The following is a 26,041-nucleotide window of genomic DNA, read 5'->3' on the forward strand; positions in this document are numbered from 1 at the left end:
CAATTAAAGCCAGTAAGGTTTCTATTTATCGGTCAACTTGGCCTATGAATATCTTTCAATGAGAAGCTTTCGTAGCTGACCTTTATGAACAAAAAACGATCGGCAACCATTCTTTTATAAAGCCCCTAACGATCAACATCGATTGTGAGATTCTCTTTAACAAATTTCTCGTGAAAAAAAATATGTTAAATTACATCAGTAAAGATAATTTTTTGGAGTCGGAATTTGAAAGGCTACCATTACGTTGCGGGCAAATAAAGCTGAATAAAGAAAGCGAGTCAATAAATCTACAGCGATTTCTTTTTCGCAGCTTTGTAATTTTCTTCAAACAAAAACTTGTATTTATTTACAAACGAAATGAATCCATATTGAGCAAATATCCACAAAAATGTTCAAAAGCACGAATGAGGCGATGTTTTTTTTGCCGGGCAAATGAAAATTTACATCAGCAAGGATACAGTTTATATTCTTATAATTTACCGTTGATTTCTAGTCTACCGGCCTTTCTCCTAAATATCTCCGACATTTAAAAATAAAAGATTAATTTCTCTTTATTATATTATTCCGGACAAAGAAAAAGGTTTGGTTTTTCTAGCTTTTTAGAATGATATTGTCGACAACTGTTAGCTTGATCAAGGACTATTCTTATACCTTTTCTTTGTTGTTGTTTTTTTGTTCTGCCGAGTACGGAAATTAAAGAGGGCCATTTTATTGGTTTGCGTTAACAATTGAAAAAGATGTACTTGTAGAATTTAATGAGTTGTCTCTCAGTACATTCTTCTGACAAAAGCGAGCCATCAATATTTCAATTTTTTTGAGGGATTTATATCTACCTGTTTATCTTGAGATAATGAAACGTTTTAAAACATAGAATCGCCTTTGAGACCGTTAATCGATTTTTAATTGGTTTACCGAAGTGAATAGAGACACCTTTAAGCTGTGTTTGATCAGGTTTCACAGTTAAATAATTTCAAAGGTATTTAAGGGCTACAGGTTAATTTCCTAGTTATTTCACTGAAGCACTTCACTGATCGAAGAGACTCGCCATGAAGTATTTACTTGTTGTTATCGCTTTCTGCGCTGCACTCTGTTATGCGGCAGATGGTATGTATTTTTGGTTTGTAACTGTATGGAGTCGATGGACAATTTTTCAACCATTAAATCCTTGACGGTAAAGTCCACTAAAACTTTCAAAAAAGTTAAGAATTTATGTTTTTAGGTCAGGTCAGTTTACGGTTAAAATTTAGTTCACTTTAACTTAATTAAATGATTGAAAATAGAAAGAAAATGGGATTGAACTGATAATTCCGCGTACGTTCGCCACTATTTTAAGGTAGAAACGTCTCGAAACAAGAAAAAAATTCTCTTGCTTGAAAATTAATCGAACGTTTAACACTTTTTAGATGTCTTGTTTTCCTCAGTAGTTTCTGTGCTTCATTACAGTGAAAACCTCTGAAACGCTCCCTTCCACCTTATTCAAACATGCACTACAGTATACTTTCCCCATCACACTTTTTTTTTCATTGTTGAAAGTTAGCTCATCGTTTGCCACTCTGACTCTAATTTTACAGGAAATGACGATGTTCTCGACCCTAGCCTGTTTGAGGAGCCGGAGCTTGCAAGTGTATTTGGTAATATTATTTATATCTTTATATTTTCATTACAGTTTATCCCCAGAACGTCGATTTTAAGGAAAAAAATGGGAATATTTTATTTTACCTTCAATAAATAAAACACACTGCGGTGGCAAACATGGCAAGACAACGAATGTCGGAAAAAACTTTGATTTTAAGAACTTAACATTTCGTATGCTAAAAAAAAAATCTTCAGAAGTAACCGTTAGCAAAAATATAATAACATACAATATAACAGTAAATCCTTGAAGTATCTACTGAACTACATGGTTAACATTACATCTTTCTCATTTTATTACCGAGCTTAAAATTTACCATCATTTTCTGTAATGTTTAATTAACAAGCAGGAGTGTTTTATCAAGTTTAAAACACGAGGCGCAGCCGAGTGTTTTAGACTTGATAAAGCACGAACTGCGAGTTTATTGAACGGCTTCAAAACCCTCTGATGTAGATCTTTTCATTCTTGCAGTGATATTTAGATCTTGAGTTATTTTGGCCAAAAAAATTGGAAATAAAATTTAGCCGTACCTTTATCAGATATAAAGACACTCATTAAACATTTATTTCCTTTGTATTTTCTTTATGAATTATTAATGAGTTTTTGAATTATCATCAAAAAGTACGCCATCGGCAATGCTGATCATAGCAGTATGCAGGACGCGTGTCACATGTTAAAGTAGTAAATGGCCTTGTTCACCATAATAAGTGGATAAAGCGCCCGCCCGCTCTTAGGGAGGTTATTGGTTCAATTCCCGTCGTGACATGTTTTTTTTTTCTTTGTCTCAAAGAAGCCATTTTTACATCTTTCTCAGTACATGGTTTGACCCAGATCGCTTTTGTATGCAACCAACCTCGCGCGCGCTGACGTTTTCCCAGCTCTTAAATTAAAAAAGTCGTTTTTTTTTTATTATTTTCCTCAGGTCGGTGTGCAGACAGATACCCTATCTGGTGTAAGAACAATGCACGCTGGTGTCACTGGACTAGTCACATGCAAGGAAAGTGCAACCGAACCTGCAATTTATGTTAAAACGCGGGTAAGTCGAAAGTGTAAAACAAAATATCTTATCAATTATGCCCAGTTATTTATCCGCCGTTCAGTTCCAGAGTCTATTCTCAAGTGTGAAATATACGATTATTACTTCACAGTGTGACCATTCGAATTAGTGTCACCGAAGTACTACTTTTGGCGAAAATTACATGTAAAAGTAATCTTCAATTATAAAAATTACCTTGGATTGTGCTAAAGATTGCTTATCGTCATAACTAACAATAAAAACAAACAATATAAGTCAGAGTTGTGTGTAAAAAACGAATAAATTGTATGACTTTTTAGCCTTGTAAATAAATTTTTTACCCTTTTAGCGAATATTATGTCAATAAATTACGTATTTTACATGTTAAAACATGTTTTCCTTCAATTTGCTTTGCAGAATCTCCAGGAAAAGCAATAGAAATGATCTATGTTAATTAATCTGCACTATTGAATCAGTCTAGTATGTAGCAGAAATGTGTAATTACCGCAATCAAGTAATAAACGTTCGTTAAAAGGCCCAATGTTTCGTGTGTTTTTTACTCTCTATCTCTCTCTATCTTGAGTAACTAAAATTATCTTTTATCAATTGCTCTTTCGAAGGCACTTTGCAGCTCTTAATCGTTAAGTTAATTTGGCAATACAGATTGTTCATATGATGTTTTTTTCTTTTTTAAAGGAAAATCGAATCGAAATTAGCATGTCCAAAAGTTTCCTTAGAATGTAAACATGCTTTTAAATCTGCTGTAGATATATGGTCATGTGTTGTCTAGATTCTCACCTTTATTGGTTATTTTCGATAATATATTGTCCGCCTTCGTACTTTTTAAAGAGTTTTCATTGGTTAATGCTTTTTCAAACGACCCCATTTAAATGGTCGACTGTAACAATGTAACTGCCAGCTCCAATTGCGATTTACAATCCGATTTAGCCGTTTGAATTGAAATCAGGTCCCCTTCAGTTTCTACCCAATCCTATCACTTATGTTCGAAAATGATGTATTAATTAAGTTATCACATAATTGCAATTTGCATAGCTGAAGCTGCAAAGGTGAAAATACAGAATGACCATAAAGTGATGAACAATTGACTCAATATCCAAAAATATATCCCATTTTTACCACTTCTTACAACCTAAATACAACTGAAGAAGAAAAAATTAACAACAATTGTTTTGATTCAACTACGTTATCAGTTTGAACTATAACTTAACTCTTCTGTAGACGATTCCAAGCAGAATATTCTGCGGTAAGTTTTCTTGACAGCGCCTCGGAATTCACGAAGACGTAAGCAATACATTAAAGGATTCAAAGTAGAGTTCGAGAGCATTAATGTGACTGAGAACTCGTAAGCCAAAACAACAGCTGTGTTTGAAGAGTTTGACATGTTGTTAATAGCTGTCGCGATGAAAAAGGGAAGGTAGCATAACATGAATGCGAAGAAGACATATAGAGTATTGATGGCCGATTTTCGCAATCTTTTTAACCGTCCTATTTCAACATTTGACATCTGCGCTGCCATTTGATCCTGAATTTGTGCCTTGTGTCGCTTTACCACTTGGTAGATTTTTACATAAACAGTTAATGTACCCACAAGAGAAATAGCAACAACTACAGCCGCCAGCGTTGAGTAAACTTGAAACCCTGCCAGCCAAACAAAGCAGAGCAAAGCGTTTATCACCCACATAGCTACTTGTGTGATAATGGTTCGTTTTTCGGTCACTATTTGCCCTTAATATACATTCTTGTTCTTTCGGTTTTTTTATATCGTAGATGTAACCGAATCGCCAGATATCTATCTATACCAATCATTGCGATGTATAGAAACGAAACACCAGCTAAAAACGAAGTCGATATGCTATAAATAACCAAAACGGTGCAATGTGGTAGAGAGCTGGTGTAGACGTTAAACAACACGAAGATATACAATGGATGAACTACCAGTCCAACTCCAAGATCTGTCAAAGCTAATCCAAACAGAAGGATATTCGACGTTGAACGTAAGGACGATACCAGAACAAAGCTGAGAAGGATCGAAATGTTTCCCAAAGTTCCGGTGAACATGAGCGCAATATTCAACACCATGTTCACTAAAATGCCATGTTGTTCCTCGATAAGCGAAAGAACCGGAACTTCGACAAGACAATCGGCTCGAGTCCTGTTTAGTGACATGTTCATTCACTTGTTTGGCGTTTTTCGTCCTGAAGAAACGCTTATTGTTGTTCCGCAATAATCGTTATAACTGTAAATATAAATTTTAAAATGAATTCTTATTGAGAACGATCCTAAAGCTCGATAGTGTTTCGTTATTTAAACAAACATTAAAATGTTTTGAAAGCATACATCTGCGCTAATTTTTTCACTTATTTAAATTGCTAAGATATTCATTACGCACCGGAAAAAAATTTAATTATGTTTATAATATGGAAAATATTACTCTGCCAGTTCCAAACACCGGGAAATTAAGACTTTTGTTGATTCACCTGAACTCGACTCTTTCATATGATTGGCCAAGAAACAAAGACGTCCTTTCGTGAGGCAGACATGTGGTACAAGTTCAATTGAACTGTTATAATTGCTAGCTCTGGGGGGGTGAAACTAATAACGATTAAAATGGGTAGTAGTATTAAAATGTAGCCAAAAATAAAAGGTCGTGGGCTGAAAATAGTCAATAAGACAGTTATTGAATCCACCACTTTTTGACGAAATCCAGTTCCGCTATTGAACATGCCCAGTTGTGTGCAAGAATATTTGTAATTATATTTTTTGCGCCGGATGTTTATTTATTTATCTATATTTTTTATTCATTCTGATTAGCTTCCATGAGTTTAGTCTTAACTGAAGAATCAGTTCAAATCAGTTTGGTGGTGCTATTTTGTAAAAAGAATTTGAATAAAACTAATTGTTTACAAGGCTAAGAAGTGATTCTAAAGAAACCTTTTAAACAAAACCACCGAAAGTCGTTTATGAAGTCATCAACAGAGTAACCGAAAACCTTTTTTATTTCCTTATAAGTTTCTAGTCATTTCTTAGCATTATTAATGATTATTTTCAATACTAAACGAACATTACAAGGAAATTATATTCCCCTGCTCATTGTCACTCTTTGCCGCAAAACCTACTGAATCAGTCTCTGAGGAATAAGAGGAGGGGGGCGAGATCTTTAATTATGCAATAACGAAGGGCAAAGTTGATTTAAAAAAGCATGGCTACACGCTAGTCTCAGACACCGGTATCTCAGATAGCTATCTCAGATAGCGGCTGCCATAGGCGCCTTATATATGCTGATGTCCGATCTCATCCCTTAATTCTGTAAATTGTAAATAGTTACTGAAAAGCCCTGTGGGGAGCTGTACTGTACTCCTGTACTGCGAATTTCAATTTTATATATTTTTAGTCGTATCGTTCTTAGCTTTTAGGGGTTTTTAATCATCTTTGTAATAATTTCGATTTTTTATTCTTTTTTTATGCCATTATTTTTAATCTCAGGACCTCCCTGAAAACCACACTAGTGAGTGGAGCATCCTGTTAAAAGATTATTATTATTATTATTATTATTATTATTATTATTATTATTATTATTATTATTATTATTATTATTATTATTATTTTTAATTAAAATAATAAACGCTTTATTAACCAATTTCTAAAAGAATTACAATGATTTGACTATTCGAATAAGAACTTTATATATAAACATATTATTTACATAATAATAAAAACAGTGTCTTTAAAAATGTAGAAAAATAGTAAAAGCGACTTCGAGAGCAATAATAAAAGAAGAACTATATATTAAAAAAAAAAAAAAAAAAAAATATATATATATATATTCGATCTAAATTGCAGTATGAGAATTCTCTACTTGAAAGTCCATATCATAAATGTCAATGTTCCTGTTTCTCTTTACAGTTCTTGATCCCCTTAGGCAGATTAAGGCGGATCGGAGGATCGCAAATGAGACTTTTGATCTGATCCAAGACACCGTTGTTGCGTAATCCTCCCCTTTCTTTGCGGCGATTAATTCTGCAAGCCTACTGTGATACCTCTTGCACTCCTCGCCCATTCCTCCGGTGGATGTAAACACCAATGGAGTGAAAGTTCCCTGTTCTACTTGAAGAACCCTGTCTGCGTAAGCCCTCTTCTTCTCATTCTCATGGTTACGGTATATCTGCTTGGGGGTTTGGTCCTTGTAGGAATCCGCGTTGGGGTGACACACCCTCACATCAAAGAACGCGGATCTCTGCTTCTCCCAAAACCCCCGGGCATGTATATCTAGGCGAGCAATTAAAAAATGGTTGTCACTGGGCATGAGCTCGTTTATGAGATGCATGTAAGCATTGTTACTATGGTAACCTGTCAACACAGCCATTTAGCAGTGATTATTACGTAACATCAACTGATAAAGAGACTGGTTAGTCAGGCCCATCAAATTTTTCGTATAAAAATACTGGAAACAGCTGCTAGCCACCTTACTACAATCCAAGAACAAGACTGAGAAAGTTTGAAATGATCGGAGTGTTTAATGTTCAAAGTTGATAAGTTACAACAATCATAGCTTTATAAGCTACGTATTTCTTGAGTTAAAAAAAAATTAAGGCAGGATATGACATTTTAAACTAGATTAATAATTAGGTTTCCGTACAAAGGCCTGTATATTTATGAGGTGGAGTTAAGTCCTGCTGTAACGTTACTGAATCACAAGTGACACTGGCCATGTATTACATGACTTGCTCCCACCCAAACGTAACAGAGCTCTTAGAGAAAGGGGCCATGACTTTATACTCCCTAAAGTAAAAACGGAACGTTTCAAACGCACTTTTGTAAATAGATGTCTTTTTAAATTTATTTCTTAAAATCCTTGTAACTGATACATATAATAGGTTCATTTTACTATTTTAGCTTATTTTAGATTATTTTTTTATTGTAAAGCCACACGTCTGTTGTGACTGGCATCTTAATAATGACTTCTCTACTACTACTACTACTACTTTTATTCGCCTAAAAACTTCAAACAAAGTACCCGCTGGTAAGTTTTCTTGAGAGCCCTTCTGAAATCTGGAAGACGCACACAGTACATCACTGGATTCAACGAAGAATTTGAAAGCATCAGTGTTGCAGAGAACTCAAACGCTAAGACACTGACTCTGTCTGGAGCGCTTGAGATGTTGTCTATGGTCGAGGTGACAGAAAAAGGGAGATAGCAGAGCAAAAATACAAAGAACACATACAACGTGTTGATAGCAGATTTCCGTAGTCTTTTCAAGCGACAGTTTTCAAACTGCAACATCTGTGTACTCATTTGATCATGAATTTGAACTTTGTGTCTTCGGACAACCAGGTATACTTTTATATAAACAGCAAATGTAACCAGAAGGGATATCGATACAACCACTGCCGCGAACATCGAGTAAACACGAAATCCTTCCATCCAAACAAGACTTAGTGTCGCGTTTAACACCCACACTGATGCCTGTATGATGTTGGTTCGATTTTCTGTCACAACCTGTCGATATCGCAGATGCAATCGAATCGCCAGATATCTATCCAGGCCAATAAGTGTTATATAGAGCAGTGATATACCACCTAGAAACGACGTGGCTATGCTATAAGCAGCCAAAATAGTGCAGTGTGGTACAGAGTTGGTGTAGACGCAAAATAGCACAACGATATACAATGGATGAACTACAAGTCCTACTCCTAAATCTGTCAAAGCTAATCCAATAAGGAGGTAATTCGACGTTGAGCGTAAAGACGATACAAGCAAAAAGCTAAGGAGGATCGAAAGGTTCCCCAAAATTGCTGTCATCATGAGGAACATGTTCGCCATCATGTTCACAACTAACATGGTGTTTTGTTGACCGACAAGTAAAAGTATAGGAGTCTCGATGAAACATTTGGCTCGAGTTGTATTAAATGGCGAGCTCATTTGAGAGGCAATGTTTTAACGTTAAGAAGTGTATCTTCTGTAACTAAATTATTGTTGCCTTGTTGTGTGGAGAAAATGAAAATGTAAAGCAGTAAAATCCACTTAACTATTTCCATTTGTAAATTACACGTCAAAGTTATGGGATTTTTTTAAGTATACAACTGCCATCAATTTATGTGTTAGAGTACTCAAGGTTTTCCGGTTGTTTTAAATGATTGGTTCTCACTCATTGGTTCTCACTCAAGTTTAATACTTTTATCCAATATCTACACAAAAATAAATCTATATTGATTTAATCACCTGCCGTTCATGTTAGGATAGTGTTCCTTTTCTCATTTCCGATATCGATTTCATTGGACAAGAAAATTGGAAGGCAAATTAAGAGGTAAACCAATTTTTCGCAATGCATGCATGACAGCATATTGCAAATACATGAAATCGATTCTTGGAAAACTTGGATTGTTTTTTCAGACTGTTTAAACATGAATGCACTTTTCAAGCTTCAATTCAAAGCTGTATTGACTGGCTGTATTAAATGACAAAGTAGGCAAACTGTATGAAAAAAATCTATCTATCTATCCAGAGCTTCAATGGGATTCGAAACCTCAACCTTTATGGCACGGGTGAAAACACTCGCTAAGTGAACTAAGCAGTTACTAGCAAGGGCAACTGCTTAGATAGCTAGATAGCAGGGGCAACTGCTTTTAAAACTGTTGCAAAACTGGATTGTTATTTTCTGACAGCTATTCTTAATGGTGTCTACTAAAGCCATTACACCGTCAATGCGCTTCTTTGCGTCGCTTAATGGAAACTCGGGCTCGCTAAATATATTGTAAAATGATATAGCAATTATTACTTTGTTGTGATATCCACTAATAATCCAGGTCGTGATAAGTGTTATCTGCCTCAGCTTCAGCTAAATATTCAAATAATTCCTGATGTCATAAAATGAATGCAATACCTGGTTAACATCAGACGATGTCCAACACAAGTGTCAGACTGATTTTAGAGCAAATTAAAATACCGAGAATTTACCACATGAAAAAGACAGTTATGTACCCAAAAATATAAATTACTGTTAATATGCAATTTACATTTCCCCTGTTTCATCGTTTGTGTTTCATATGACTTAGATGGGTTATTTTGTTGTTCAAGTATGAAACTCAAGCGTTTTTAATAGCAAATACTACAGTATCTTATTTCAAACTGCCCATTTTTTAACTTTCGTTTTTAGAATTTGCTTTCAAGAATAATCGTCTGTTTCAGGAAAAGATCTGATGAAGCAATTACAGTATAAAGTTCTAGCGTAATAGTGTTGTATGGCCAGCTGTTTCCCGTTAATCATATTGCTAATGTAAAGCTATAATCAAGCACCGTTCTAATTATTTTTAAAACTAAACAGCGCGTGTTCCCCTGCGTACTCCCTTCTGAAATGGCGCTGGCCTTGTCATCTGGAAGACTGGGGTCCAAGCTCCCCTTCCAATGGTTTAATTTGGTCCTACGGGTTATGTGTCCCCTATTAGTAGAGAGTGTTTCACTCTCGGCTAGAATTCCTTTGACACATTAATAAAGTTGTTGATTGATTGATTGCTCCATATTTGTAAGCTTGAGTACTGCTGGGCCACACTTCACCTTGTTATGCTTATTTGAAGTATTTGATAGTTTGTTTGAGTAGCAGCATGCAGTGCCAGTAACCTAACCTTGAGATGAGCATTACAAATGTCATCGCTCATTTGTTTATATTTTTTTAGAATACCAGTACTAGAAAAAAAAAATAGCAAATACAAAGGAGGACTTTTCCTTTTCCATATACGTGTTATTAGAAGTAAGGGATATACCGTATTTTCTCGATTAAACGCCGGGCCCCGAATAAACGCCGGGTCTCCAAGGTAGAGTGGTAAGTAAGCCTTTTAGGCAATTATTCGAGGTGTAATATGCTTTAGGTATAATGGCATATTACATTCATGTCGCAAATAATGATTTAAAACCCTTGTTTAATAAACATTTTGCTCCAATAAACTGCACCATTCAAATAAACGCCGGATCCACGGAGCCAAGTTTGAAATAAACGCCGGGGGTATTTAATTGAGAAAATACGGTATGTAACATAAGTCATCTCACAGTATTTTGTTCTAGATCGCAATACTGTTCGGTACTCTCTCTGGCAGCAAGTACGGGTAGGGAAATTCCACTGATGCATTGCGCTCTTTGATCTCTTCAGAGATCCTCTGGAGAGCAGCCTGGAAACGAGAAATAGCACCTTCGACTTCACTGCCAGTCAGTGGACTTTGGGAGTAGTCTCCAATGAAGCGCTATAAAAGACACAGAGTAAAACAAATATATCTTATCAGATATTTTAGCGTGTACTATTGCTGTATACTTTTCCGAGTCTTGCTATATTTTGCCGAGCCCGTAGGACCATTTAAAAAGAAACGAATATTGAATTATATAGACAGCAACGGAATAGCTTATTGGTGAAACAATAAAGACAATAGAGCGTTTATGTCTCCTTGCATAATGTGCATGTCTCGTTGCAAAAAGCCCTTTGAACGAAAGTATTTGCTTTTTAGAACACAACAGCTTTTATGTGTTATCGCCTTAAAGAAAAAAAAGAAACATTTCACAAACAGTTTTACTGATGGTGATATTTGTTAAATAGGTTAGCTAAGTTATGCTTTTGAGTTATGCTAAAAGCCTCACTGCGTGGTCTCGCTTTCTATTGATCTTGATAGTTAACTGGGGGCTTTTTCTTGAGTCAACTGAAAAAAGTCTGTGTCCGAGCCATGTGGCCCATATATATATACAGTTGTAGCTTGTCACTGTTTCTGTAGCATTAAGCGACTAGGAGTATCGCTACTCCTCCCTGGATGGGATGCTAGACCATTGCAGGGTTACCCCCCAACAGCAAATTTGCCGGTACCCATCTATACACCTGGGTGGAGAGAGGCACTGTGAGAGTAAAGTGTATTGTCCAAGAACACAACGCAGCGCCCCGGTCAGGGCTCCAGCCCAGGCCTTTCAACTCGGAGTCGAGCGCGCAAACCAGTAGGCAACCGCGCCTCCCTCTCGAGTCAACTAAATTATTGCTTACTAAACAATTTCTGCATGTTACCTCGTCTTCCGATATTCTTGTCAGAGTGTACATGGTGGCAATGTGCCAACCAGCTTGGCTCTTGTCGGGCAGCGTATCCATGATGGACTTCAGAGTTGTCTCGTTTTTCCTTGTGGGTGGTGGGAGGCGCATCACAGGCGGGACATTTGGTATGAAGGCTGTGAATTCCATCTGGGAAAAGTTCACGGCTGCGTGTTGGCATGAACATCCGAACACTATACAGGTTAGCACGTGAACAAGCTGATCACGTGTCTGCAGACTCTTGGGAAACTCGTGATCGACGTCACCTTGCCTGACAGGGAAGCCATTGTCGTGAATGTCCATTATCCAGGACTGTACCTCGTTATCCTTTCGAACATCATCGTCTGACTGATAGAAAATGGCGATGAATTCCTGAATGAAATTAGAGATAGCTGTCCACATACGGAGTCCATCATCCCTATAAGGAAATGATATTTAAAATATCGTGGCTGGGTAAAAACTAAATTGATACAAACGAACAGCAAATAAAGCTCTATAAAGCCGCTTGTGTTTTCAGTCTCTTTTAATCTACTTTCTCGTGTAAGTTCCCGGTATGTCAATTTTTTAATTCCCCTTCTTTATAAAGACCACCTTCCCCGAATGTAAGCAACGTAAAAATATAACCAGAAAAATCGATTTTGTTAGTTGCTAGTAAATATTTTAAGATTTATTTATCGTTCGACCGTATTTTGCTACTCTTTCTTGAAGATAAGTTTTTTAAGGGAAGTGAGCATTAAGCAGTGTCCTGGATCTATTGCATATTTAAGATTTTAAATAGGCTACAAACCCCTTCTCTCTATTAATACCCCCTTTGCAGGGGCCTTTCATTGCACTCTAGTCTTCCAAGGCCAAGAGTTTAGAACTTTAAAGGTTGAAAGCTTAATTAACAGGAGCACCCAACAGACCGTTTCGGTGCGTGTTCGAAAGACCTATAATCGCCTACGATTTTGGGATTCAAGTGTGATGAAAAACTTGAGTTTTCTTTAGCTCAAACTTTCGTGATATGGGGAAAGTAATGCCTGCTGTTTTCAGATAGAAAAAATTATCGGATTGACTACGAAAAAAGGTCAGCTTCGATTATCGAAAAGGAAACGGCAGCTGGTAGATTTGGGTAATATGTTTCGTTCCCTAAAATTTTCTTAGTATTGAAAGTTCAGCTAGCGTATCCAAATTTTTTCTGTCTCTACGGAATTTAGATTCTCAGTTTATACTCGATAACGGCCAGGAGCTTACCTGTAATAATAGTTGGGTAACTTCTCAGTGTCATCGACACCTTGCTTCTTCAACATGTCTGGTAAAGAGAGCATCTCAAATTTGAAATTCTTGTACGTCTTTTCCAGTAATTGAATGTGGCCTCCACCTCCTGTGCTGAGAGTCTTGTCACAAATTCCTCCTCTTGCAATCAGTTCATTCCTACCTATGGTGTTGATGGCCATGACGGAACGGAGATGAGGAAACAGAAGTTGAAAGACTGGATGGACTGATGGCAGCTGACGCCACGAGGCAACAGCAAACGCTTCCATAAGCAAATGGGTTTTCGCTAAATGAGTCCTCATCTGTAAAAATGTGTACAAATTAATATTACATTTCTTGAAGATTGCTTTCAAAGAAGAGATTGGAGAAGATCAGGTACGTGTAAGTACTATTGCATGAATCGGAAATGAACAAGTTAGAACAAGTGTGAAGGCGATGGAAATGGCTAGGCCATGTTTTAAAATCCTAACATTGCGCTAACATTGTAAGCGTAGAAGAGGACGGCTCAGGGAGACGTGGCAAAAAACAATAAAGAAGGAAAGGGATCAACATGGATAATACATGGAGAGAGGCAGAGGTTGTGACCAGAGACAGGCTGAGATGACGAAGATGATGATGATGAGGAGGAGGAGGAGGGGAGGAGGAGGAGGAGGAGGAGGAGGAGGAGGAGGAGGAGGAGAAGAAGAAGAAGAAGAAGAAGAAGAAGAAGAAGAAGAAGAAGAAGAAGAAGAAGAAGAAGAAGAAGAAGAAGAAGAATGGGATGGGAATTGCCTTTTAATTATTTGATTAACTATTTCATTTCTGGCCTTTGCTAGAAGTTAAATGATCAACATTCTTGGTTCTTTCACTGACCTGATGTACTTGATGGTCAGCGTTGCGGAACCACATTTTCGCGAGCAGCCAATCATATTTGGAATCGTCAGGGGTCCATATCGGGTTCGTGTCACTTGATTGTTGGAACAGCTGAATGGCAATAGGCACGAAATCCCCTGAACTCTTCACGTAGAATAAACAAAGAGGCTCTGCTGCGTAATATAACTGAGAATTCCCGTCCTCGCCACTGCGTTTGATACCCTCCAGTTCCTTGTAATCGACGATGTAAATGTGGCCTGCCTAATGGAATGAAAACAAAAATCTATAAATTAGTTTTGGACGGAATTTATCGTTCTCTATTCTCGATATGTGCACTGGTTTCCAGTTACTCGTCCTGTTTCTACAATAAAATTATGTAATGCCGTGGTTGACAAGGAGATTACCCAGGTCTGTTGACCAAAGATCTATTAGGTAGTTAATTTCTTTGAATTTTGGATGTAAGAAACATATAAAAAATGCTACTGTTTATAGCAAGAGTCACACGTAAAATCCATATTTCCTTTTCCTCTTATGCAACCGTTCATAGATCACGCTATTCACATTCACCGAACACAATTCTGGGAGTGAAATAGAAATTGTTCGCAAACTAGTCCTTACCTTCATTTCTTCCTCCAATGTTATCCCCCTGTCAAGAAAGTTTTTGACGATTTCGTTTGTAACAGAAAAGTTGCTTGGCAGTTTGTTGCATCGTTCAATGACGCACGGATTGCACCCGTTAAGGAACTGATAGCCAAACATCTTGTCTTCCATCCACAAATCATTGTGCGAAATTTGAGGTACATCGCCTACCCAGCCGGTGAATATCTTCTTGAAGCTATCGAAATTGTCCCAGCTGTCAAAAAGAGTGAACAGATAGGACAGACCCAGATTTGCAACACCTAGAAGACGACCATGGTGAAACGATCGTGAGCTTTCGTCGGAAAACTGAGCATCTCTTGGAAGATCACCGTGTTTTGGGGCGTGAATAAAGCCTGGCAAATCAGTTACACCAGGGGGAAGATGTCCCCAGAGGTATTGCTCTTTTCGTTCTTGCACCTCAAGGATTCGCTTACTCCTTATGGCCTCCGGCTGGTCTTGAAATGAAAGGAATGCTGGGCACGCCCAAATAAAAAAAGAAAAGTTACAAAAAGGTGTAAGGTATATATAGACACGAATATTTTATTCTACTTGTGAAATGAAAACAATAAATTGAATGAAAAGTATTATTATGCGAATCAGTAGATATCTGTATGAAAAGTTAATGAATACTAATAAGCTGAGCATAAGTTTGTATCAAAAGTTAATTCTATTGTTTGATTTGTATTGGGGTTTACAGTTGTATACATGTGATCTGAATACTGTGCTGGGATTGGTTTGCACCCTTATGAATAATTAATGAATTTAACAAGACTAGTTATGGTCCCAGCAGCTTAAAACGTTTAAAAGACATCTGGTACCGCTTACAGGACGCTCCGCCGTATTTTTCTAAAACAACGTAAAGGCTAGATGGTACAGGTGCAATCAAAAGTGTACACAATGAGTCTTGTGCTATTGGAAGCGCGAGTTTGGTATTTTCAGAAAGATGTGTGTGGACTTTATTGTTATTAATCTAGTATATTGATGTTTATGTAACTCTCTCCTTCAAACTAGCTATAATTGCGGCTTGTGAAGGGGGGAGGTACATAAAAATCAACACAAGTAGACAGTAACAATGTACACCATTCATTCATTCATTCATTCATTCATTCATTCATTCATTCATTCATTCATTCATTCATTCATTCATTCATTCATTCATTCATTCTTTCGTACGTTCGTTCGTTCATTCCTTCATTTATAATTATTCATTTGTCCACCTACTCATGGTGGCTGGATTGGTTGGTTGGTTCTTTAGTTCGTTAGTTCGTTCATTCAATTTTTCGTTCTTTATTTTGCCATTATTTGATCGCTTCGTGTTTGCTCGTTGGTTTTTGCTTGTTGTTTGTTCGTTTATTTAAAATTATTTATTTGCTTTTCCACAGCAAAGTGTTTAATTAAGAACAAGAGAATTAGCTACCTTACAACATTTTACCTTTTCCTTGAAAAACAACCATATCAGAGACAACCCATCGATAACACGGGAACTTGAAAGCTTTCTCTTGCTTGGAACTTGTCACAGTGATCTTGTTAACGAACCAGTCTGACCACAATCCCGCGCGGTCGTTGTAGAGTTGGATCATCAATATTTCTCCAACATCCATTGCTTGCACTGTGTACTCGTTAGTTTGTCCGGCTTCGAAGTCATCGGACCTGGAGCCAAGAGAAAGCTTCTTTGTTTTTCCTTTGGTTCCTGAGAAGGCATCAGATTTTAGAAAACGTGAAAAAGAGTTTGAGTTGCTTTTACGTTAATTACACTATGCGAGGGAAGATCAGGTTTTTTCTGTCTCTCCTTTTTGCCACTCACGTACTCACTCACTCACTCATTTAAACGTTTCGTCGCGTCTAGAACATAAGGCCGCAATAACAATTCGCCACTCAACCTTTTCCTGAGCTTCCTGAGCTTTGGCCTGCGCTTCGCCCCACGCTTCTTTTAATAGCGGCGTCAAATACAGTGCCTGTTTCAAATCTGTTTCCAAATTACTTTCGTTATATCTCGTATATACTTTGTAAAGAATATATTGTAACACAACAAAAAGAGTAACATAGATAGCCGCTGCAAAAAGTATAGGAAACGCGTTTTGAAGTATAAAATAAAGTAATTAAGTTCTAAACCAATGCAAATAGACCATGTAAGATACTTTACCTGTGAGCGACACTGAAATGTTAGCATTGGTTCCCGCCTTCCGCTGGGCTCCAGTCTCCACGCTGATGACGTATGTGGCAACGTGATCTGGTTCCTGGCTCGAGCTTCTCATTAATCGAAGTTTCTGCGTTCTTGCGTACACCTCCTTTCTGATGTGAGGTATGCAGTTGGAATCATAAATAGTGCGAGCAGGTAGGAAACAAAGGGAATTCGGAAGAGTGCCAGCGTTAAACCTAAATCCATTGATAACATCCGGGGTTAGAATAGATATTAATGTGACATCAGCCACGTCGAGCCAAGGATGAGTAGCCTCGTCCCAGTACCTCGCAATATTGAGGATGCCCGGTGGGTCGTCTGCCCTGGCCTCGTGTAGAGTCAACTGAAGCTTGTACTTGATCGGTCCACGAGATATTCTTTCTTTGAACTCTTTCTTCAAGTAATCCTTGGGTCTTGTTTCTGAAGGCAGTCTCACATACTCCCTACAACCAAGAAATGTGAAGTTAGTATCAAAGCCGTAAGGGTGCGACTATGATAAAAGCTTTTATTTTATTTGTTCTTTGGAAAATATAGAAACTCATTACTTAACTAGTCAAGTGTTAAGTACGGGAACTCCAGTTTCTGATCTCGTCCCGTGCTCTAAATGTAAAGCGCATTGAGCTTTGGGAAATGCGCTGTAGAAGTACATTACCATTTTTAACAAGATTTTTAGCTTCGTTTTAATTTGTCGCCATTATTCAACTCAATTCAACCACCAAGTTGTCGAAACTAAGTAAATTATATTAATCTGAACCTAGAAAAGAGTGACAAAATGAAATGAAACCCGAAAAAGGGGAAGCAATTTGCCCATATTACTTGCATGATTACAATACAGGCTAAACAACATTAAAAAAATATTGTCCCCGCAATGTTTTATAGTTTTTTGATTGTCTTACTCTATATTTTGGCCTTCTATTCTCTTTGTCCATGTTATAAAGTATTTTAAACTCGTTACCATGGTTTTCGTTGGTCATCTTCTGACAGCAAACCCGTTTCTGGTGTTCCATCAGCTGGTATTAGCCGGAATCTGACGTAACGCTTGACGCCATCAAACGCTTTGAAGTCCAGGATGATTTCTGAGTAATACCGCTGGTCGTAAAAGGAATCTGGTGCGCGGCGCAGTCCGTCTATGTTACTAGCAAGCCTGATTGTTGCAATAATAATAATAATAATCGATCATCATCATATCATCATCATCATCATCACACATATTTTGTTTCGTATTATAACATGAAAATAAAATGGTCTAGCCCAATTGAACTAAACGGTTAATTCCCATAGAACATGAGCTTTATTTCCTGTTTTACCAATACAACGCAAAATATGTTAGAATGCACTTGAAAAGTACTTTAACTGATTCACCTTAATCACTTCGTGTTTGCTCAATTTCTTGTCTATATTTCAAAAAACTAAGCTTATAAATGCACCAACCAACACTTAAACAGTACATTTATGATTAAACTGAAGTATCAAGTCTTTATGATATGATGCTAATATCAAACTGTCAAGATTGACAAGATATCATCGTCATATCAAAATATCAAATCTTTATGTTAATATGATGAAAATATCAAAATCGACAAGTTTGTTTCTGCTCCATTTTTTTTCAAAGAGGCTACACTAATAAATGCACTTACCGATCTGGACTATCCAGGTAAAACTCCTTGATGTTACCGCTTTGATTAGCTCTCAGTGCATCGTATATAGCCTGTACATTGGACAGCGGGTTACTTCTCCCAGTTGACATTGGAATATCAAGCACGGACTCTTCATCGCTATCAGCGAAGCGTATTGAGGCGCTCAAGAAATCCAACATTGCATCATCTATAGATTTTAGAGATGAATGTCGAAGGCACACAGGGAAAGATTGACCGGGAGTGAAAAACTCACATGCAGGAAACTGGGGCTCAGCTACGATTGTTGCGATGCCCTGGGCTCCAACGCCGATCGGATGAGTAGGACGTTTCCCAGTGTACAGCGCGGCGGCGCCAAACAGAAATTTAATTTTCTCCTTTTCAAAGGAAAGATTGACACCATCAAAAATACTCTTTGGAGGAACCTGAAACAGAAGGAATTGCTTTTGAAGTAAATAAAGTGTATATCCAAAATTGATCCTATTTAGCAACACTGTGATATCGATATTGTTTCATGCAAAGGCTCAGTCAAAAATGACTCAGGATTTTTATCCTTTCTTATCGCTGTGGCTTATTTAGCAGCCTCATGGATCCTATTAATTCGAACCGTTGTAGTGTAACGTATTGTTATAGTCCAGGTGCTCGGCCGAAACTGCCAAAAAAAACATAATAGTTTTGTTTATGTTGTCTACTGCGTGGTGGAGCTGAAATAGGAAACGTAGAGATTATACAAAAAATTCAGTTGTCCATCTTATTTGCGGTTCTAAGATATCAATGGATATCCCGGGTGCATAAGCTATGTAGTTTCTTTTCGGTCTCCCCGCCACTTTTTGTGCACATTATTTAAGTTATTGTATTGTATTCTTCTTTGGTATTACTTGTGTGGCAAATAAAAATAATAATATATAAAAATTGAGAATGAAATAAATGTTAGGTGTTTACTTCAAATTGTCATGGCAAATCTTATTCATATAGTCTATATTGTCTTGCTACGTCTATTGTTACTTGCTCTTATCATCCATTAGGTGGCCTGTTTGTACATACTTCATTGTTACTTTCCTTACCGTATCTGCTTCCTTCATCTTCTTATCGAAGTCGTCTTCTCCCTTGATTTCCTTGTAAACATCGTAACCGATATTCTTCCCTGAAATGCCGGGAGATTTTTAAGAAACAAACTTCTGCCTACGTTGCCTCATGAGGACTGTAAAACGTTTCTGACTAAAGAGTCTAGTTAAGTATATATAGCGTATGAGATCAATCAAGAGCATTTATACGAACTCCAACATATATTGACTTCATCACTAACTGTGAGGTTAGCCTGCAAAAGCAGTAGGGATTTCAAGCTGTTGCCTCACGCCATGAGACGCCGCCGAAAAAATGACGGCGGGTGAAACAAAAGCCGAAAAAACCGGACGCCCTCGCAGTCTACTGTGAGGTGAGGTTTTTCATAATCTAGGTCTTGAAACTTTAACTTGGTCTATCTTCGACTCGGTTCTATACTTGGTTTGTGGACATGTTTCCTCCAGACTTCTTGTTGAATGTCGCCCTTACTTGAATTTCTCAGTGTCGTCTCTTTCGGGCAAGCTTAGGCCTTGTCCACCTGACTAACCCGGGTAAATTTGAAAACGCATCTTTTTTTCTCCGATAGGCCAACCGTCAACACTGAAACGGCGTACTTTTTCAAAAAAGCTCTCCAGATGGGTAAACTTAAAAACGCCGGCTAGGTGGTGTAGTGTGGACGGCGAAATCGGGCGAAAACGGGACTTTTTTGAGAACGCTGTCGTCAAATAGTCATGTGATTCCAGTCAAAACAAAAGGTTTAATTAACTTAACAATAGCTGTGTGCAAGCGTTGTAACTCTGCGTGCGATTAAGCGAATCATTTTCCGATTTACCCGGGTTAATGGGGACGGTAAACATTTTATACGGCGTTTTCAAATTTCTCCTTTAATGTGGGTAGGGCGTTATTCTTAACCAACAATTATAACAAAGAAGTCCAAAATATTATTCATAACATTAACACCTGACAATGAGAATATTACACATACATTCCATTTTGCCTCCTTCCTTGCTAAATTTCAATCCTGCAAGAGACATACAGTTGTTCTATTAAAAAATGATACCCATACAACGAACCTTACATGTAAAAAGCTTATTACAAGGTATAAACAAATATTACTAAAACTCTATTGGATAGAAGGGAATCTAAGCTTTGCAAAATAATGCGGGTAGATATCAGTTCAACAAAAGGTTAGTGCAGGTTACAGTTACACTTCAACGCTAATTAACAATTAGACGGCAAGCTCAAGGTTTGTACCGGCTGATAGTTGGCGAGGGGCGAAGCCCCGAGTCAACTATCAAAAGCCGGCAGAAACCGAGAGCGCGCCGTCTAATTGTTTTAGGATAACCTAGCCGCCGATCTATTAAACACAAAATAGATCTAGAGTTGATTTTTTGAATGTTTTGTTGATAAAATTCCGCAAAAAAACTGAGCGCGCGCACCAAGAGCCGTCTAACGATCGCTAATTAACAATTAGACGGCGAGCTTGAGGTTTCTATCGGCTGATAGTTGGCGAGGGGCAAAGCCCCGAGTCAACTATCAAAAGCCGGTAGAAACCGAGAGCGAGCCGTCTAATTGTGTTAGCATAACCCCCTGACCGATCTATTAAACACAGAATATAGCTAGAGTTGATTTATTGAAGGTTTTGATTGATAAAATTAAGCGAAGACTAAGCGCGCGCTCCGAGAGCCTTCTACGGATCGATAGTAGGCACCTGTGTAGCCAATCAGATTGCGCGATTACCAATAGTAGGTCAGTGTGGTTATGCTAACGATCGATAGAAGGCACCTGTGTAGCCAATCAGATTGCGCGATTTGCAACTAACAGTTATGATCCACAACAAGACAACTGGTAGTGTTTATGAAATATTTCCTACGTTGGCTTTTCTATTTTCCTATCTATTCTTGCTATATTTTCTTCCCTCACAATTCCTGGCAGATTTACAATGCCCAGTTCCCTCAATATGCCTGCAGGCAATCATGGTAGATTAGGGTCGCCAAGTAGAGGACATGTTTTGTTGAATACAACCACCATGCCTCCCTGCAGGCGATAGAGGGAGTTGGGCAGCGCTTTTCACCCGCGTCTCCGGCTATTTTCGATTTCTAGAGCGTTTTCATACTCCTTTTCGATCAAAACAATAATGGGTTCTCTCGTATTTCTTGTGGATGAATGCGAAAATCCATCAAAAAAGTGAATGTTTTTTTATACGTATGAAATGCTAAATGTGCTTGGAGGTGGTTGTATATTTAATTGACCCAAAAGGCATTTAGTTCAAACTAATGAATACACTTCAAGCTAACATTTTAAAAGAAGCATCGCACATGCAATATTTAAGTGTTCAAGTCTAATCTGCGAAGGAAGGTTTAAAAAGCATAATTCACCCATTTCTAGCCGAAGTTCGATTTTACCTAACCTTGCCTCACCCTTTCATTCTATAGCTTATGGGATTTGACTGTTCGCACACCTTTTTATCCAACTTCAATAAATATGCTTGGTTTTATCATGTAATTTTAAATAAAATTGAACTCTGAAAACCTCATTTTTATTTAATCGAGTTTGAGTCTCTTATTTAAAAAAAAATAAGCTTCAGCTTTATATTTTAAGAAGCAAACAAGACATAGATGAACCCCTTTACCCTTTGGTAGTAACAGTTTGCATTCGAGCCTAGTGGCCAATCGGCCGGAGCTCGCTACTCTTTATCATAGACTTAAACTTCTCTTTGAAATGTATATTTGAACAACATTACAAGACAAACCTTATCTGCCCTGTTAATCACTTCTGATAGGATGTCTGATAGTTATTACATTTTTTAAGGAAAGGTTAGGTTTAAGCCTATAATGAAGAGTAAAGAGCTCCGGCCACTAGGCACGAATGCATCTTGCTTAATTTATTGAATTTTCCAAATATAACAGCAACTAAACCGCTGATTTATCTTTACTCATTAACAATAATGCCAGGATGACATCGAAACGTTTCATCTTCGCCTATAAACAAACACACTGAGTAGTTTACTAACCTTGCAAACCCGTGGGCTATATTAGTACACGTCAGTACGAAATGATCTCCGAACTAAAAATACATTTATATCACGGATTTGCTTGAATTCCCGTGTGGTAATACAAGATCATTAAAACAAACAAACAACTGTGTTGGATAAAACAAACAGCGATCTATGTAAAAGCGATTAATAAGTAACTTCTAAAAAGTGGGGCGACAAAAATCCGCCACACTTCTTGAACGAATACAACAGGTATGAAATAGAAGCAAAAATGAATTAGCAATACACCGATTCAGCGTAGCCGGAAGTGATGGACGAGGCCGGGCCCTCGGCGGCAAAACTTAGATTACTAGCGTGTGGGGTGAGTCGAAGAAGCATTCCAATTGCACGAATCTGATCCCATCAGTGAGAAGAAGATGGTCAGCCACAGGGAACAGCAGCGGGAGGACATCCTCGAGAAGGGATTCCGTCTGATGGGAACCTCAGAACTAGAAGTGGGGGGCGCGATTGGCGACACTACGACACTAGAGAGAGGGGGATGGAGGAGTGATGATGAGTGAGATAGGGCACTGAGACACCGTGGACGGGGAGGGACACGGGTGATGAGAACAAGAAGAGTGAGTGAGAGTGAAGAGACTCGTGCGCGACGGACTCGCGGGATCAGAATGGTGTCGGGAAACTGTGTGACGTCGATGGAAATGACTGGGATGTACACAACTGCGAACTGACGTGATACACGACATGTGAGACCCGACTCTCACGAATGTCGAACCTGTGGATGACGGGCCCACATTGTCAAGTCATAGTGAACATGGAGTACGTCGAGCAATGAGAGGGGGCGGCAGAGCGAGAGACATCGGGGAGATCCCAGCAGAGACCATCCAACTGACAAAGAATAGGTGGCGAGGGAGCACCCCAACCCCCCGCATAATTTGCCGCCGAGGGCCCAGGCCTCGTTCACTGCAAATTCGGCTTTCGTGAATGGGTGTATGACAACCCGTTGGTAGGTTACTTGCCTGAAAAGATTTTACACAAAGGTGATCCTGTCCTTTTCCAGTCGATGGCAAAGGAGAGAAGGAAGAATAGCTTAATTAAGAACTAGAAGTAATATACCCTTGAAACAACGCCCCTCAAATCTCATTGGTTAGATTTGGCGTACCTGGTACAACCTTACGCAACGGATTATCATGTGAGCATCATGCCTTGACATAAATTACATTATGTCTGGGTCATAATGTCTGGTTATTATATATACTTTTTATTCTATGATTTGCATTGCTTCAGAAATAAAACATAACGCGCACATGCAGATAGCCTCAAGCTACCACGAGAGAAAGACTAGAAAAATCGAACGTTTATGTAAACCCGAGCCGCAGATAAATATAATTTTTTATCAGGTTAATTATAAAAACAAGAAGAGGCCACTTTCTAAGGCAGCAAATTGAACAATGTATTAATATGTTTGCCTTGTCGCGCGCAAAACGACTGCACAACCAATCATAGCGCGCGCGTTAGTTCTATTAAAATTTTATGTTTTTCTTATTATTAATCGAGCACGAGTGTCGTACCGGTAGAGCTACAGCTTTTTTTTTTGCTATAATATTAAGTTTTTGCTATTGAAGCTATTATGATTAACGATATGCGATCCTTTCGGCTTTTAGATCTATATTGTGATCTATATTGTGACTCAAACGTGAATTTTTCAATGAACTTCAATGAAGAGCTAATTACAACACTTGCTCTGATTATCACGGTTGTATGAAGACAAAATCGGACAATTCGAACTGTAGTTGTAGTTTTCATGACTTTTGACTTAATAAAACCAATTGTTAATAAATCGTTTCAATATCTCGGCTTTTCCTATCAAAACACAAATCATATGCTCAATATAGCCTGCAGAACTAGCGGTTTATTTTGCGGGTCGAAGCGCGAAGTGCTAGGATAAACCGCCTGTTCTGCAGCCTATGCTCAATATAGTGCCTTGTACTATCATGTGCAAATTTAGTAACAACACCTTAAAATACGAGCAGTCCATTTTTTTCTTCGCCGGTCGAGCGTGAAGTCGTGAACCGAAAAAAAAAAAAAAAAGTGCCAGCGGAATAATGGCCTTGTAAAATTTGGCGGGAGCGAAACGCACAAAAAAGAAATATTATTTACATAATACAAATATATATACAGAAGAATCGTGATTTCTCGAAACTTCAAGGAAAAATGAAAGCGAGTTGGCTTGAGAAATCCGAAGTTTGAGAAATCGGTGCCGGTTCGAAAATTAAGATTCCATTGAAAAACAACAACAACAAAAACGACGTTTCAATGTCATCATATCCTGTTAAACCTTGAAGCAAATGAAGGAGATTTCGTGTATAATTAAGATGCTCGTGTATGAGATTCGTGTATGAGATGCTCTGGTTAATCAAAACTAAACAATTGGACATTTCTACAACCGTACGAGCTACTGAGCACGCAATGAACACATGCACGTAACGTGCTTAATTTATATCTTTTAGCAACTTAACCGTTACTTTGTTTATCTAATAACAGAAACGCCAGGATGACATGAAAACGTTTCATTCCTTAGCTTATATTTTGTCAAAAATTCAACCTACCTTATAAAAGTGTCACCTATGGCCAATCTCTCACCTACAGAATTCAACAACAACAACAACTTTATTATTATTTACCTCAATAGTAAATCATGCATATTTCAGAGGGGCAGTGCCAGTCTAGCCTCCTACGCAGACGCTCTTTGAGCTTGTCACGTGACGTATCGTGATCATGTGACGTGATCCTATATATTTTTTCAATTACCGTAATGATTCGATTTAGCGCCCTCCTTCCAATAAGCGCCCCCTTTCGAATAAGCGCCCCCCTTCGAATGTGTTTTTGTAAATAAGCGCCCCTATTCCAATAAGCGCCCCCATTCTTATTAGCGCCCCCATTCTTATAAGCACCCCTATTTTAATAAGTGCCCCTATTGTGGATAACTGTCCCTACTGAAGTCACTGACGTCAACTAGATAAACTCCTGACCGTTCACCGTACAGTTCATGAATATATCTACTACTAAAATGAACAATTATTTTAAAAGTAACTGAACTTTTAACAATTTCTAACTGTTACAGTTCCTGTTATTGTTAGATACATTTGGTTGTTTCTCAAAAAATTAAATAAGCGCCCTGTCCCGAATAAGCGCCCTGTCTCGAATAAGCGCCCTCCCTCGAGGTGCCAAAAGTAAATAAGCGCCCCGAACGCTAAATCGAATCATTACGGTAGTCATTTTTAAATTATCAACTTGGACGTGATGGTGTTTTTTATTAGCTTTTTATCAATTTATATTCTATTGTTAATATTAAGATCTTATGGATTTCAAATAAGTCGTTTTTAAATTAAGACTTTTATGTAATAGCTAGCGCTTTTGGATCCTAGAGAAAAGCGCTTTATTAATGTATTTACCGGTCGGAAAACCCAGAGAAAAACCCTCGGAGCAAGTACGAGAACCAACAAGAAACTCAAAACACATATGACGCCAGACTGTGGGAGGTGAGTGTTCTCGGCGCCCGCCCCATCCCTGCTTATGTATAGAATTATGCAGAAATTAGCAAAGTCAAGTACTGTTAATAGCAAATAAACAAACCAATCGAGCCTACCTTGCTAGAAGCAAGCTCTTTCTTTCTGCTCTTGATCCACTCAGTAAAGTCTCGAGAA

The 26,041-nt window shown here is 38.1% G+C and overlaps 3 protein-coding genes and 1 long non-coding RNA gene across 6 annotated transcripts; 1 reads left to right on the forward strand and 3 right to left on the reverse strand.

Moving 5' to 3' along the window:
• The first annotated feature begins 1,448 nt into the window (after positions 1-1,448).
• LOC144653804 (uncharacterized) lies at positions 1,449-3,344 on the forward strand. The gene is made up of 3 exons (XR_013570828.1): positions 1,449-1,631; positions 2,556-2,669; positions 3,066-3,344. It is a non-coding gene; the product is annotated as an uncharacterized LOC144653804 (long non-coding RNA).
• Positions 3,345-3,823: 479 nt separating this feature from the next.
• On the reverse strand, positions 3,824-5,009 carry LOC144653805 (histamine H2 receptor-like). The gene is made up of 2 exons (XM_078513906.1): positions 4,426-5,009; positions 3,824-4,393 (listed from the first exon to the last, which is right to left on the reverse strand). Exons 1-2 carry the CDS (start codon positions 4,839-4,841, stop codon positions 3,856-3,858), a joined length of 954 nt encoding a protein of 317 aa, XP_078370032.1. The 5' UTR covers positions 4,842-5,009; the 3' UTR covers positions 3,824-3,855.
• Positions 5,010-7,186: 2,177 nt separating this feature from the next.
• On the reverse strand, positions 7,187-8,602 carry LOC144653769 (adenosine receptor A2a-like). The gene is made up of 2 exons (XM_078513869.1): positions 7,643-8,602; positions 7,187-7,353 (listed from the first exon to the last, which is right to left on the reverse strand). Exon 1 carries the CDS (start codon positions 8,587-8,589, stop codon positions 7,654-7,656), a length of 936 nt encoding a protein of 311 aa, XP_078369995.1. The 5' UTR covers positions 8,590-8,602; the 3' UTR covers positions 7,187-7,353; positions 7,643-7,653.
• A 206-nt stretch (positions 8,603-8,808) lies between these two features.
• Positions 8,809-26,041, reverse strand: LOC144653730 (allene oxide synthase-lipoxygenase protein-like). 3 transcript variants are annotated; one of them, XM_078513806.1, is made up of 14 exons: positions 25,984-26,005; positions 24,944-24,977; positions 23,354-23,385; positions 20,328-20,363; positions 19,345-19,424; positions 18,284-18,705; positions 17,602-17,790; positions 16,611-17,089; positions 15,900-16,157; positions 14,447-14,940; positions 13,829-14,089; positions 12,956-13,278; positions 11,702-12,140; positions 8,809-10,901 (listed from the first exon to the last, which is right to left on the reverse strand). In XM_078513806.1, exons 4-14 carry the CDS (start codon positions 20,332-20,334, stop codon positions 10,722-10,724), a joined length of 3,132 nt encoding a protein of 1,043 aa, XP_078369932.1. In that variant the 5' UTR covers positions 20,335-20,363; positions 23,354-23,385; positions 24,944-24,977; positions 25,984-26,005; the 3' UTR covers positions 8,809-10,721. The 3 variants fall into 3 exon arrangements, with proteins under 3 accessions (XP_078369932.1, XP_078369934.1, XP_078369933.1); XM_078513808.1 differs by lacking the exon at positions 23,354-23,385 and having other exon boundaries at positions 25,984-26,041; XM_078513807.1 differs by lacking the exon at positions 25,984-26,005 and having other exon boundaries at positions 24,944-24,982.

The sequence above is a fragment of the Oculina patagonica genome, chromosome 5 (genome assembly GCF_052425735.1).
Source record: "Oculina patagonica isolate OP01 chromosome 5, crgOcupat, whole genome shotgun sequence".
NCBI classification, from domain to species: Eukaryota; Metazoa; Cnidaria; class Anthozoa; order Scleractinia; family Oculinidae; genus Oculina; species Oculina patagonica.

Excerpts from the sequence above, each read along its gene's own strand:
- LOC144653730 (XM_078513808.1), bottom strand. Across the intron at positions 17,791-18,283 it reads TACCTGGATAGTCCAGATCG|GCTTGCTAGTAACATAGACG; the intron begins GTAAGTGCATTT and ends TGCAACAATCAG. Across the intron at positions 12,141-12,955 it reads TTACCCAACTATTATTACAG|GGATGATGGACTCCGTATGT; the intron begins GTAAGCTCCTGG and ends ATTTCCTTATAG.
- LOC144653769 (XM_078513869.1), bottom strand. The coding sequence starts at position 8,589 with ATGAGCTCGCCATTTAATACAACTCGAGCCAAATGTTTCATCGAGACT.
- LOC144653805 (XM_078513906.1), bottom strand. The coding sequence starts at position 4,841 with ATGAACATGTCACTAAACAGGACTCGAGCCGATTGTCTTGTCGAAGTT. Across the intron at positions 4,394-4,425 it reads CGGTTACATCTACGATATAA|GCAAATAGTGACCGAAAAAC; the intron begins AAAAACCGAAAG and ends TGTATATTAAGG.